The sequence below is a fragment of the Sinohyriopsis cumingii genome, chromosome 13 (genome assembly GCF_028554795.1).
Source record: "Sinohyriopsis cumingii isolate HCF-2022 chromosome 13, ASM2855479v2, whole genome shotgun sequence".
NCBI classification, from domain to species: Eukaryota; Metazoa; Mollusca; class Bivalvia; order Unionida; family Unionidae; genus Sinohyriopsis; species Sinohyriopsis cumingii.
The window spans coordinates 37,903,335-37,919,931 of NC_142973.1; the positions used below are offsets into that span (position 1 = coordinate 37,903,335).

General features: G+C 32.9%; 1 protein-coding gene across 3 annotated transcripts in view; it reads right to left on the minus strand.

Annotated features, from left to right (window-relative positions):
- LOC149785229 (glutamine amidotransferase-like class 1 domain-containing protein 1) overlaps positions 1-16,597 on the minus strand; it is a 49,813-nt gene that overhangs the window by 20,517 nt on the left and 12,699 nt on the right. For all 3 annotated transcript variants that reach the window (XM_089979058.1, XM_089979060.1, XM_089979061.1), the window contains exon 4: positions 15,362-15,469. In XM_089979058.1, coding sequence (XP_089835184.1) covers positions 15,362-15,469 — 108 coding nt within the window. The remainder of the gene's footprint in view (positions 1-15,361; positions 15,470-16,597) is intronic.

Below are 16,597 nucleotides of genomic sequence, written 5' to 3' on the forward strand. Positions count from 1 at the left end.
ATGATAAGATGACAACAGGAACAACAAGCAATAAGTATAATATGGTAATACCCTCGCAAAAAACAACTTTCTGCAATATTAGCAGCAATAGAAAAATATTTCTTTCTGTTTTTTTTTTATTTGATGCCTCAATTGTATGTTTACCCAAAATGAACACATTTTTTTTTTGTTTTTCATGAGAGAGTGGATCAAGTACTGACCTAACAAACAATGTATTGGTCAGCTGACATCTCAATCACAATTCTTTATTCAAATATGAAACATGAAAATATGAATCTTAAAAACAAATAACCAAAGTCCCTTGCCACTAAAACCACTTCTTCCTTTGCACTGCTGAGTGTTGAAACCATCTCTGATATTCTAAAGCAATAACAAGATTTTCAAATTAGCTGCTGTGGTGGACACATTTGAGGTCAAACTGGCACTATTTTCATTTATGACCAACAATATATCATTTAGGACTAACATCATCAGAAGTCTTCCAGTTGAATCCAAATGTTGACATTACTTTCCATTTTGGAGGAGCAACAATAACAAAAGTTTCCTGTTGGCTACAAAATTGGCCATGTTGGATATCAGATTGGCACCAATTCCATTTAGGACCAAAACACATCATTAGAAGTCTTTTGATGAAAGCACAATATTGATATGATCATTATCTAGGAGAAGTTGTGAAAACAATGTTTTCAAGATGGCCATTGTTGTGGGCATATTGGCAGTCAGACTGGAAGCACTTTTACAACCAACTAGACATCACAAGGAGTCTCACAGCAAAAGCCTCATTCTGATCTGACCACTCATTCAAGAGCAGTGATAGCAAGAATTTCAAGATAACCTTAATGGTGGCCAATAATGGAAGTCTGAGAAGAACCACTTTCATTTTAATCATTAAAAGAAGTTGTGTAGTAAAATCCCCATCCGAAGAAACAACAACAACATCAAAATTTTCCAGACGGTTGCTGTCATGACCATACGGGATATGTAAGGTGCAGTATTTTCATTTAGGATCATCTGGACATCATCCAGGAGTCATCTGATAAAAACCCTATGTTTGGATATCATAGAGAAATCATCTGATGAAAACCCTATGTCTGGACATCATAGAGAAATCATCTGATGTAAACCCTATGTCTGGACATCATACAGGAGTCATCTGAAAAAAAACCAATGTCTGGACATCATAGAGAAATCATCCGATGAAAACCCTATGCCTGGACATCATACAGAAGTCATCTGATAAAAACCCAATGTCTGGACATCATAGAGAAATCATCTGATGAAAAGACTATATCTGGACATCATACAGGAGTCATCTGATAAAAACCCAATGTCTGGACATCATAGAGAAATCATCTGATGAAAACCCTATGTCTGGACATCATACAGGAGTCATCTGATAAAAACCCTATGTCTGGACATCATAGAGAAATCATCTGATGAAAACCCTATGTTTGGATATCATACATAAGTCATCTGATAAAAACCCTATGTCTGGACATCATAGAGAAATCATCTGATGAAAACCCTATGTCTGGACATCATATAGGAGTCATCTGATAAAAACCCTATGTCTGGACATCATAGAGAAATCATGTGATGAAAACCCTATGTCTGGACATCATAGAGAAATCATCTGATGAAAACCCCATGTCTGGACATCATACAGGACTCATCTGATAAAAACCCTATGTCTGGACATCATAGAGAAATCATCTGATGAAAACCCTATGTCTGGACATCATGCAGAAGTCATCTGATAAAAACCCTATGTCTGGACATCATAGAGAAATCATCTGATGAAAACCCTATGTCTGGACATCATACAGGAGTCATCTGATAAAAACCCTATGTCTGGACATCATAGAGAAGTCATCTGATGAAAACCCTATGTTTAGAAATCATACAGAAATCATCCGATGAAAACCCTATGTCTGGACATCATACATCTGATGAAAACCCTATGTCAATATGACTTTCTGTTCATGAGGAGCAGTGATAAGATTTTCAAGATGGCTGCTGTGATGGCCATATTGGATAATAGATCTGCACTGTTTTCATTTAGGACTAACTAGATATCACATGCAGTCTTTTAATGAAAACCCCCATCCTGTTATGACCATCCATTCAGGAGGAGTAGCATGACAAAGTAGACCATGAGATGAATGTGGGTGGAATGCTTCACGGCAATCCTCCAAGTAGTTTAGGACAAAGGACAACAGATTTTCCCATGAGTTCTTCAGGTCTATGACCTGTACAGTTAAAAATAAGAAACAATGATAAAACAACACCATACTCTTAGTTCTATATGATTTTAATTACTTTTTTCCTTTGTGACAAGTTTAGCTTTATGTTTTGGGATTTTTCTGCCACATGTCAATCTTCTCATTGAAACATTTAAACATTACAAGAATTTGAAGAAAAATATATAGTTTGAAGTACCAAAAAGTAGAATACATTTAACAATACATTTCATGGATTGCTGGTGTATGTAAATACAGAGCATGTGAAAACTTGCAAAAATTACAGTTATACTGTATTTTACTTCTTTTAAAATCAGTAAACTGTTCTAAATTGGTGAATGAATATAATTTTAAAATTCAATCTATGGTAGAGCATTAAATACAATTCATATACAATATAAAATAATAATGTTTTATCATCATCATCATCATCATCATCATCATGATGTGTATTAACCAATGATTTTTTTTAAAAACAGTATCATTCCTATTAGATTAGCACCCTTCAGGTGCCATCAAGAACTACCATGACATGGTGTCATTCACCTTCATATTTTTAAATATCAAACATTTCAGGAAATCTCTACAATTGAAGAGGCATGTTGCAAAATAAAATTCACTAATATGAAATAGTTGTAGGTCCTTTGAGGCTCCTAAATTTTCCTACTGGCTTACAGGCATATCTTCAATTTATGTTTAACCTGTGCAACTCAAAGCTAGCAAATCAATAGTCTGAGGCATCAACACTCATAAAAGTTGACAACACTATTATTGGCTTTGGACAGATGAAGATCACAAGGCAGATTTCAACATGACACATGTCAGTAACATGTGATCATTACACCCAAAGGATATCCAACTGGTCCAAGCTAATGTTAGCACAATGTAGACTCATAAAATCGGTGGGGCCTGAAAAGGTCATCTTAAAGCCTCACAATGGGAATCCAAGCAAAAAGAAACAAAACAAAAAACCCACACAGAATCAAGATAAGAAAAATATACAGACAGAACTGCATTATAGTGGGTATGATAAAGATTTATTATTAAATAGGTGTTTTTAGAAAGAAATAAAGATATACACTAAGATTTATGTTGTTTCTTTCACCTATATTGGGGGCCCTGAGTGGCCAAGTGGTCTAAAGCGCTCTCCGTTATGGATCACTGCCATTTCACCTCTGTCTGCATGGGTTTGAGTCTCGGATTCGGCTAATGTGGGTATGTGAGAAAGCTTGCCAGTAGCTTCTCGTGGGTCAGTGGTTTGGTTCTTTCCCGGGTTCTTCCTCCACCATTAATACTGGCTGCCATGTATAGCCTATTGTGTGCTGAAAAATGGCATTAAACCCTACAACAACAACAATCACCTTAGTTGTTATACATTGGTACCATTCTGGTCTTGAGGTCCATAATGATACTATTTTATATCTGGAATCACATTATAATGAGGAAAAGCTGTACCTTACATAGTCTTCCTATAAGCAAAATATCTGTCAAAAAAAATGTTGAGAAAAGCAAGCAATTTACAGTTACAACACAGTTACACATAATACACATTTACTGATTACAAACATGATTAAAAGATATCAAGCTTACATCTTTCAAACAGTGCCATCAAAATGCTCTCTCATTTAAATCTGTATTTGCTTGCAAATATGGACAGAGATACCTTCCTATTCTCATGTTAAGAATTATGCTAATGACAAAAGAAAAGGAGGAAGCATGCAAAAAAATTAAAGACGTACATTTTAAAAAAGTCCATGTGTTACAATGCTATGGTCTTAAACTAAGTAACAGAAAAAGCAAAACCAACAAGTTTTGTAAAATTCAACAAATACACAACTAATCAAATACTTTAATTCTCTAATTTATATAATGAAAAACTTAGGAGAAACTTACAGTACTGTGAATTAAAAAATCCCAAATAATGCTAAAATTTCTATCCCAAGTCCAAACACATAAAATATTCCAAATGAAGTGAAAGTCATGATGTGCTGATGTAACAAGTCTTGAATGTGCCAACATATCAATAGTTTTGCAGTATCACAATGATCGCATCCAGAATGTTCTTGAATGAATTCACAGTAATTCCAAAATAGATTTTTGGTGCAAAATTTCAATGAGCACTTTGTAATTCCAATGAATAATGTAGATAAATGTTTATTCTGAAGTTATCACTAACATAATTAAAATTGATTCCACCAAAACTGATGTTCAGATTGGAATGAATAATCTTGTTGATTTCAACCTTTATATACTTGCCCACTTTACCTGTGTTACAATAACCTTTTCTGGAAAAAAACTCAATAATCTTAATGAAAAATTACCCCAAACTTTAAACAAACTTTGTTTATAAAATATTCCATGGTCATAATAAAGGTTGGATATTAAATTCAAATCCAGGTAAACAATCTATTCATAGGTTCCTAACAAGAAAAACATATGAGAAGTCAGGTAGACCTCTAACTTCAATTACAGACAAAGGTCCAACACACAATACAAATTAAATATTTACATAATAAAGCTTTATTGCAGACTTTAGTCAAATACACATATGAAGTTTTCTACATTTATTTCTCCAGAATAAAAAGTTTTATAACATTTAAAAAGAACTGACAGTATTGTGAATTAAATCAAAAAGAGTGATAAAGTTCTATCAAAAGTCCAAAAAAGTATAGAGTATTCTGAACAAATTACAGTGGTGTTCTAAATGAATTCCAATTTTGAACATGCTGATGTACCATTAGCTTAGAATAGTATTGATGTGCTAACAGTCTTGATGTATCACAATGATATAATCAAAAATACCCTTGAATCAATTCCCTAAAACCAAAAAATATTGATTTAATCTGAAATTTTATTGATCACTTTGTAATTCCACTTTATACATCAATATATAATTCCTCTCAAATATTAACTGAAATACAACTTAAGATTTATTCCACTAAGACTGATGTTAAGACATGGAATAAGTAATTGTAAACAAAATTCATATAAAATGCTAAGACACAGTAACAGAACCAGAATGAGGGTAATTTTCCCATCAAATTCATAAACATCCTGCATCCAAAACATTTTTAGTTTCTAAAAAAAACTTGAACTCAAGCGGTAGTAGAATATTACTATTTATAAATATATTAAAAAATTCCTTCTGTTATCTTTATTGACAAATATTTTAGAAACTGTCCCTGAAATTCATATCATTTTTATAAAAAGGTTTTATTCAACCTCTGAAAGATCAAATTCTTTGTCAATTCATATGGTCAACAGTGTTACTATGACAGCCACTTATCATCCTAATCTCTCCGCAAATCACTCTTGTTTTTTTTGAGGAAAGCAGTAAATTTGGTAAGGAACTGCTTCTGGATGCCCATTTTATATTTCTTTAATCTTCATTCAAAGTCAAGGCATATTGAATTAACACTTCCTTGTATGTCACTCAAGCCCCAGTATATTCTGTTACCTATGAACCACCAACCAATTACATGGCTGGCAAAGGTGCGTCATCAGGGCTAATGTTTGTCCCAGATCTGATTGCCACTATATATCATATGCAAATTCAAACCATCACAACTTAAGCATTTTTCAAACATTTTTTATTACATTTTATGTACACTTTATAAGATTACAACTATTTTGCAACTGATAACTAACTGTCAACATAAAATCCTTGTGTTTGATCTATGTTAATGATTATGGAAAGTTTATACCTGCTCAGGGGGTAGATCAATTTCATTTGACACTAAAATACCATATAATCATGCCATAGGCTTTCCAAGCACATTTTAAGGCTGAGTGAAATTTATGAACCCCACAAAGTGCCATTAAAGAAAATATATTTTAATCTTTATGTTTCTGTATTCAAATTGAAATAGAAAAAGGTAAGTAAGTAAAGACACTCCTGAATCCAATTAGAGAAACTGGAGAATGATTATAAAAATCTTGCCACAAGCTAATTAAAAAAGGTTGCATCAAGCTTGGACTTGGAACCATGCAGAAAGTTTGTACATGCTTATTTTGTGTGTGCTTATTTAACAAGATAGTATGATAAACACGCACAAGCTTATTACTAACCAGTGGCAAGCTTATTACTAACCTGTGGCAAGCTTATTACTAACCTGTGGCAAGCTTATTACTAACTCTCTGCAAGCTTATAACTAACTTCTGGCAAGCTTGTTACTAATTATTTGCAAGCTTATTACTAACTTGTGACAAGCTTGATACTAACTATTGGCAAGCTTGCTACCAACATGTGGCAACCTTATTACTATCTATTTGCAAGCTTGTTACTATCTATTTGCAACCTTGTTACTATCTATTTGCAACCTTGTTACTATTTGCAAGCTTGTCACTAACCATTGGCAAGCTTGTTACTATCTATTTGCAAGCTTGTTACTATCTATTTGCAACCTTGTTACTAACCATTGGCAAGCTTGTTACTATCTATTTGCAAGCTTGTTACTATCTATTTGCAACCTTGTTACTAACCATTGGCAAGCTTTTTACTATCTATTTGCAACCTTGTTACTAACCATTGGCAAGCTTGTTACTATCTATTTGCAAGCTTGTTACTATCTATTTGCAACCTTGTTACTATCTATTTGCAACCTTGTTACTAACCATTGGCAAGCTTGTTACTATCTATCTGCAAGCTTGTTACTATCTATTTGCAACCTTGTTACTAACCATTGGCAACCTTGTTACTAACCATTGGCAAGCTTGTTACTATCTATTTGCAAGCTTGTTACTATCTATTTGCACCCTTGTTACTAACCATTGGCAAGCTTGTTACTATCTATTTGCAAGCTTGTTACTAACCATTGGCAAGCTTGTTACTATCTGCAAACTTATTACTAACCATTGGCAAGCTTGTTACTATCTATTTGCAAATTTGTTACTAACCACTGGCAAGCTTGTTGCTATCTATTTTTGCAAGCTTGTTACTATCTATTTGCAAGCTTGTTACTATCTATCTGCAAGCTTGTTACTAACTTTTTGCAAGCTTGTTACTATCTACTTGCAAGCTTGTTACTAACTTATGGCAAGCTTGTTACCAGCTTGTGGTAAGCTTGTTACTGTTTTCAAACTTGTTACTAACTATTGGCAAGCTTGTTACTATCTATTTACAAGCTCGTTACTAACATGTTGGGGGCCCTGAGTGGCCGACTGGTCTAAAGTGCTCTCTGTTACGGATCACTGCCATCTCACCTCTGTCTACGTGGGTTCAAGTCTCGGACTCAGACAATGTGGGTATGTGAGAAAGCTTGCCAGTAGCTTCTCATGTGTTGGTGGTTCTTTCTGGGGTTTTCCCGGGTTCTTCCTCCATTGTTAATACTGGTCGCAATGTACAGCCTATTGTGTGCTGAAAAATTGCATTAAACCCTACAACAACAACAACAACAACAACTAACTTGTTGCAAGCTTGTTATTAACTATTGGTAAGATTGTTACTAACTTGTGGCACACTTGTTATGAACTATTGGTAAGCTTGCTACTATTGGCAAGCTTGTTACTATCTATTTGCAATCTTGTTACTAACTCATTACAAGCTTGTTACTAACTTGTGGCAAACTTGTTATTATCTATTTGCAAGCTTGTTACTAACCTGTGGCAAGCTTGTTACTAACTTGTGGCAAGCTTATTACTAACTTGTAGCAAGATTGTTACTACCTACTGACAAGCTTGCTACCAACTTCTGACAAGCTTGTTACTATTGATTTGCAAGCTTGTTACTAAGTTGTGGCAAGCTTGTTACTAACTATTGACAAGCTTGTTACCAACTTGTGGCAAGCTTGTTACTAACTTGTGGCAACCTTATCACTAACTTGTGGCAAGCTTGTTACTAACTACTGACAAGCTTGTTACCAACTTGTGGCAAGCTTGTTACTAACTTGTGGCAAGCTTGTTATTATCTACTGGCAAGCTTGCTACAAACTTGTTGCAAGCTTGTTACTAATGGCAAGCTTGTTACTAACTATTGGCAAGCTTGCTATTAATTTGTGGCAAGTCTGCACATCTCTCTAACTACAAGTTTGTACAAGCTTTCAAAAATAAATTTGTGACCAAATATTGAATCAGAATAACTTTTTTATTGTTGTAAGAAAAAACTAAAGTTAACATCAATTTGGTAAACAAAATCATACATAAAATAAGAGAATGTCATTGGCTTGTGCATCATAAAATGTAAAATCTATGGGAAAAAATGCTGCACATTGTACTCATGCAAATGTAAGCAATTTAAAAATAAATAACTTTACACTGTTATGTACATGTATATATAATTTAATTTATATTTGATTTAATTTAATTGCTTGTAAGTTTTAAAATCTTTTTATTTTTAATTTTATTATATGTCGAGGTAATGTAAGTTTGTTTACTAGGAATTTGATATTTTCCAGAAAATTAGTTTGACCTGACTGTTAGTTGTAAACATCGAACTGTGTATCTTATGCTGACCTAGTTCCTGGCCTTGATGGAGAATCAAGTAAACAACCTTTTTTAAATTCATTTTTAATGTGTGAATGATAATAAGGAAAATGAGGCTGTACTGGACTAAGTGCCATTAGACTTGTGGATACCTTCTAAACCATTCTAGAATGTGATCACATGATCCTCATCTGGGAATCTGTTTTGTGTCTCAAGTTACTGCATAACCTTTGCTTATAGAGAAATTAGGAGTTGAGCTTCTAAACACTGGGATGGACAAAAAGGTGTTCCTTTTGTTGTGACAGTTTTGAGTTCTATTTTAATTTTTATTCAAATTATTTGGATTCTAATAGATTAAATCTTTTTCCTGGAAATATAGGAGTGCTCATACAGAATTCTTGGACAAAGACATTTGCTTAAATTTTATTCAGAAATTCAAACACTGGAATATTTTTGTCTGTGGAATAACATAGAACTGTAGATGCTACAGCACCATAAAGGCTACAGTATACATCATCGCCTTCCATTTTGGATTTTTTGTCAGGACTCAAACTTGAATTATTAGAACATTTCATTATTAAGACTTCTAAAATTTAATTCATGGATTATTCTTGGATTATTTTTGGATTTGATTCCTAAAACCATAAGTTCTTATTTTTTTCATTTTTTAAACTGTTTTTCCAGGGAAATAAAATATTTGTTAAATTTTTAAAGCTTGTTGTTTTCACTTTTTTTTGTTACTGTTTATTAGAGCCTAAACTAGGAACATAAGAAAACAAAATAACAATCAAAATTTACAATGTCAATTCAATAATACCATTAGATTCTACATATCACATACCTATTTAATATTACATATTTGGTCTCACATTTGATATAAATCAATATTTCCATATCACACGTCTATATCTGAACTACTTATTGCCTTCTCTGATATCCATGTGCAGATATTTTTAGACGCAGTGAATAAATCCCAGTTCATTTTCAATTTTATTTGTACAGTAGAGCTAAAAATATTAAGAAAGCGTTAAAATAGGGGCAAGTAATAAATAGAAAACCACATTAAATAAATCCATACAAATGAAAATGTTTAAGAAAAGTGACATCATGTTGAAACTTTTGGGACCAGAAAAAGAAATTATCCATATTATTGTAGTTTGGATGGCTAATATATTTCAGCAGTTTAATTCTTTGAATCTAGGCCAACAGTGGAATATGACAGATGCTCATGTGGGGTAAAGAACTTGTTTGATATGGCTTAAGAATAAGCCTTGGCCAAATGGCCTTGATGTTTACGTATAATATATCAAACTCTGCCAAAACAGAACAAAAACATATGCAGATTTGTGTATTTATCATTCCCATTATCTTTAAACCATTTTAATCATACATTAGGCAATGCAGACAATCCAATTCACACATGTGTGTAAGGAATGCAGCAGTCTCTAATGACACTGAATCCATCAAATCCAAAATCTAAATAAACAAAAGACTCAAATAATATTGGTTATAATGTCAACTTCCATAAGGAAAGTGGTCAGTTTTTTAACATAACTTCCAACAGTCATCGATAAGTACCTGCCATGCAAATAGTCATCACACACCTGAGGAACTGTATAATGCAATTAGGGTATTATTAGACACCTGTTACAACATATGGGTGCATATTAACAGGAGGCAACTGAAAGATTATTCCTTGAAAAGGTGTCAACATGCAGTCAAAGCCTTTTATGAAGTACCCTATGTCATTTAATTTTCTGTACCCTTTAATATTTTGCACACCATCTAGTTATAAAAATAATAATTTATTAAATGTATAATATTTTCTCGTACAGAACACCTCATATTTCTGTTACATCCTTTAAATTTTCATACATAAAAGTTCTAAGATTTACATTTGCAAATATAAATGAACAAAAATACTGCCATCATGTTTTCTTACAAGAATGCATAAGAGATTAAAATCAATAAGGTGGGGATTTGTTCAAATTTTATCGCTGTATTATTATTTAACCTGGTATTCATGGGTTTTAAAATTGGAGAGGTTCTCATTTCAAACAGCTTCAAAATTATACTGAGGTATGATTTATACACGTCCAATGATCAAAGTATCATTTTGCTAAAAACGGTGATTAACTTTGGGCAAGTTCTTAACTGAGGCATCAAATAATTAAACAGGACATTATATAATAAAAGAATCACCATTTATAGTCATGCAGAAAGGTCAATGATCATTTCATTCTTTTATTATTTGTTTTAACCTTATACAGTGTGACCCTGCTATAACACGGTAGTTGGGAGCCATAAAACCCAACCACGTTAAATACCGAACCATGTTATATGCAACCAAGTCTGTTAGCTGAAGAAAATGTACCCCCCCAAAACAAAAAAAATTGTGGGAGGGTGTGGGTAATATATGCAGTCGGTAAAATACTTGCTTCGTCAGCACAGTTACCATCTTAAATCGTTGCATATTAAATGAGAAATACACCTGTAGTGAAAACAGAGAAGAATAATATAATAGTTTACTTTATTTAGAGAACCATGAATTGGTACATATTCGTGAATCCTGTTTATATATAAATGTCTAATGTATAGCATAAATAGAGTATCAACACCGTGTACTCACGTGTGAACCTCATCATATACACTGGATCCACAATACAAGTGATTCCATTGAAAATATGCACACACAGAGCTTTAAAATATTCATTAATTTTGTAACAGGTCATATTGGTCTGAATTCAGTGGAAAAACATAGCACAATCACGTAACGAATGACAAAACACATTTACTTTAAAGTACGTTCCAAGTCGTTAAAAAATAGTTTGCGTTTTAAGCTGCCGTTGGTAGCGTTCGCAAGCATAAACTTTTTCCCTACAAAAAGGAAACTTTCACAGCACAGTTAACGTGTTCCAGTCACGTTGGAAAATGCAAAAATCCATCAGATTCCATCACTTTTATTTCAGTTTGGTACTGACTTCCTTTGAAGAAAAGTTCTTTGCTGTTAATGAAAGATTGTAGTCGGCTTTCTTTGATGAAGGGTGCATGCACTATTGAAGTCACCGCTAAAGGACAGCTTTGGAGAACCAAATGAATGCCCATTTCTTATTGTGGCGGCAACATCAAATAATTGTATCGCATGATTGAGACTGGTATTTTTTCCATTTGCTGAGTACGTTTTCATAACAGTCAGTGCTTCAAAGGTAATCTGTTTCCTTTGAAATTTCAGCAAACTATTTTATCTGGGTACATTTTTAAAAAGGAATTGGCCGTCGTTTAGACTATTCTAGTTACTATCCCTCCATGCCTACTGAATAAACCAGTAAGTAAGATGCATTTTTATTTTTTTAATTTCTGGTAGCAGCGTGATACTGCCTTCCATGCATGCATCTGAAAAATTAACAAAGGGTCAACGGACAATAGAGATGCAGGTGTTCTGATGACAGGGATTATTACAGAAAACGTGAGCATTCTGAAGGATTTAATTCTGAGTGAAAAGAAAAGGAATTTTACTTACCATCCACATACAAATGTTAGTCTTTGTAAAGATATTAATTACTAGCAAGTGGCCGAAAATCCGATGAAACATAGCTTACGAGACAATGCCTCATATGGTCGATCTCCGTTACCAGAAATGTCAACAACAGAAAAGCGGATATTTTGCAACATACAGAACTCATGCTAGATGTCAAGATAAGTGGATTATGATATAACAATGCACTGTTTTGATGGTTTGTCAGTATGGACAAAGAATTTGTTTATGTAACAACAGATAAATTTCAGTGCATTTTATATCCAGTTTGCGGCTTCCTTTCATGGGGCCTCTGAATTTCTCCACTCCAAACCAATGGTTGTATATAAAAGTTTAAACAGCCAACAATGTCGCCAGTAAATTAAAAAGCCACATGGTATGTTTTGCAGGAAATAAGGAAAAACAATCCAGGTTTGCGACATCAGCGAAGACCTACGCGATCGCAGAATAAACTTATAAAATTTCAGGAGCCAAGCCACGATCATCGTGTATTATTCATACGTGATCTCTTCCCCAAAATGATAAGCAACTGTTTACGTTTTTCTTCATGCTTTTTAAGATTTTTTTTTTGTGCACAAGAAAAATACATGTACATGAAATTTCAGGAGCCACACAACGACCGCATTATATCCGAATTCGGGTTATAACAGAGCGCGCTATAGCGGGGTCACAATGTATTTTGCTCTTTTTCATTTCAATCAAAAGAAGTTCACATTTCCAACAGCTCTGAAAAAATACTGTTATGTATATTTAATTTGCTTTGTTTGTTAGTTAATTTTTCGAATTTTTAGTTTTTATTCATTATATACTATGGATAATTGTATTTTGGACTTTGACCTTATCCAAAATCAAGTTCATTTTCTACCTGACCTGAATCATTGATTTTGGTCTTGTAAACAACATGTTTATCACAATCTGAGTCCAGAACATTCTATATTCCCCGTGAAATGCTGGGTCTACCTGTTGTTTACTATATTTTTTGTAATAATTTTAGTAACAGAACTTCTAATTATAAATAAGATTTTATCTTGTAAACATTTGTAGCCTTCAAGAATGAAATTTTCCATTAGGTAATAGTTTTTTCAGAAAATGCTAATTGTGACCTGAGGTCAAGTAGAAGACTATATAATCTTGTTTATCTAGAAATTATTGATTCATACTGCAAGATCTGAACAGAACCAATTGTATTTTTGTTGTGTTTGGGTTGGAATCTCTTTATTCAAATAATTTAATCCAAGTTATCCTTCTCTGTACATAAAGTGCTCAAAAATAACATTCTTGGAAATAGAGACTTGGATTTATAGTGAAATTCAAATAAGGATATATTCTTGGATTGTATTATTGCAATTCAACAAAAGACTGTTGGCACATCACTACAACATAGACCATCACAGGCACATCAACACTTTCAGCATTGGATATATTTTGGAATACCACTGAAATTTATTCAGAACTTGAATCATTAGGATTTGTGTTAGAAATTCTAGGATTATTTGGGATTTAATTTGCAATACTGTAAGTTCTTTTTCACATTTTTAACTTTCTATTCTGGGGAAATATATTATTTGCTAAATTTTACAAAGCCTGTTGCTTTTCGCTCTTTACATTTATTTAGTTTAAGACCTACGACTTGTAATAATACCAATATATGATCTAGATACATGTAACAACTAATGTATTGTTTGCAGTGAGATATAATCCCATATGAAAAACATAACTATCTGTTACCTTAAAAATAAAAACTTACCTGAACTATCTGTTAACTTCTATTTAATTTGTAAATGAGGCATCAAATAATGAAACAGTAGATTAAGAAATAAAAGAACCACCATTTATAATTGTGCAGAATGGTCACTGATCATTTCATTCTTCTATTATTTTTTAACTACGTATTTTATTGCTTTTTATTTTAATTGCGAAGTTTACATTTCAAACAGCTTTGAAAAAATACTGCTGCATGATAGTGATATGTCAAATGACCAATTTATTGTTTGTTGAGTATGCTTGATATAATCCCTTATAAAAAAACATAACTATTTTTGCCTGAATTAAAACTTGCTGAACTATTTCTTACCTTCAGGTAAATTTTAATCATGGCATCTATTAATGAATAGGTGATCAAGAAATGACGAAGTAAACATCATTTATAACTGTTCACAAAGGCCTTTGATCAACTTGAAATGGCAACTGTTATCTGAGATGCTACTCTCATTCATAGATCTGACATTCTATATCTTCTTTTTTCGCTAAGAAAATGTACTGATTGATGAGTATCATCTCTTACTGCCATTACAATATGTACTGCTGTTCATTAGCAACTGAACAATGGCCAGTACAGTACATAATTCCTAAATAATTTAATTAATGAATGAACTTTATTAAGTCAGTCACTGTAACAAAGCAACACAAGCATTTTAAATGAATTCAGAAGCCATTTGATGTTTTCTTAACCAGCAACAAATTATGTTTCAATACATGCTAAAGTGAAGGCCAATGACCATTGGCCAGTGAGTCGTATCATTTGATTATAGTATATACAAAAGTTCTTGGTTTCAGTCCTGAAAAAATACTGTTAGTGATTACTCCTTACTAAGGCTGTCCCTAACAACCACAGTATAGCTTACATATTTTAAAACAAGAGTTGTGAGGCCATTTTACATTTTCTCATCAAATTTACATTTTTATTGAGAATCTAATCTACAATGCAGCCCTCTATTATCATCTTTATCAGAGTGTATTTTATTGTGATTGGATTATTGAACTGGGAGCAGAATTAAACAAAATTTTAACATTTATTTCTACATTAGTACCATTAGGCCACTGACCTTGTTTTGGGTATGATCTCTTTATTTCCATAAATGGTCAATACTACAAAATAATAATTATTTGACATAATTTTTCAAGGTAGTCTTAAGAAAAAACTAAATGTAAAAGAAGGACAACATATTTTAAATTCAGAGTTTTGAGAATTAAGAGAGCACAAGTTTTTTCTTAACATTTTGTCAATAAAAATATTGCAGAGACTACAACTTTTATTCTGATGTAACTAAATTTTCAAGTGGCCAGAATCTGGATATGACTGATTCCACACACACAAAAAAAATAATATTAATAATAATAAAACTTTATTAGGACCAGTAGAGTGCATTGTGAAAGTAAAACTTACTCTTTTCCCTTACAAAGTGGCTGATAATTTGAGCCAGGTCTTGATTCTTGAGCAAGTCATATACTGCTCCTGGCGCTGCAGGGATGAACACAGATGCATATCTTGCAGCTTAAAGGAAAAATGAAAACATGTAATTATTATGCAAATCAATAATATTTTATTATTAATTTCTCTATCAGTGCACAACACTGTAATAATATCAGACACGAAGAAGGATAATACAGTATAATGTACTAACATTAGATCAGAAAAGCACATGAATCAACTGGAAATGATAAAAACATGAATCATAGTTATTTCATTTCATAGTGATAATGTGCATAATATGTTTATAACATCAAGCATGAAGATTGATATAGTATAATCCTACAGTGACTTTACAGATGTCAAAAGCAAATGTACATGTAAATTCACTCTTATGTTTAACACAAATAATTAACAAGATGTCAGAAGAGACAACATGTGACAGAAACTTTCAGGACATTTAACTTTCACTACTGTATAACTATGTGATGCTAAGTTAGCTCAGTTGACTTCATATTAAATTAATGAAACTATCTGACCATGAAGAGCAATGAGGATACAATTACATGTACAGTGTGACCCCGCTATAACACGGTAGTTGCAAGCCATAAAACCTGACTGCGTTATATACCAAACCGTGTTATATGCAACCAAGTCAGTTAGCTGAAGAAAATGTACCCCCCACAAAACAAAAAAAATGGTGGGAGGGTGTGGGTAATAAATGCGGGTGGTAAAATACGTGCTTCATCGGCACAGTTACCATCTTAAATCGATGCATATTAAATGAGAAATACACCTGTAGTGAAAACAGAGAAGACATAATATAATAGTTTACTTTATTTAGAGAACCATGAATTGTTACATATATGTGAATCCTGTTTATATATAAATGTCTAATGTACAGCATGAATAGAGTATCAACACCGTGTACTCACCTGTGAACCTCATCATATACATTGAATCCACAATACAAGTGATTCCATCGAAAATATGCACACACAGCTTTAAAATATTCATTAATTTTGTAACAGGTCATATTGGTCTGAATTCAGTGGAAAAACATAGCACAATCATGTAACGAATGACGAAGCACATTTACTTTAAAGTATGTTCCAAGTCGGTAAAAGTTACCGTAGTTTGCGTTTTAAGCTGCTGTTGGCATAAACTTTTTCCCTACAAAAATGAAATTTCCACAGCATAGTTAATGTGTTC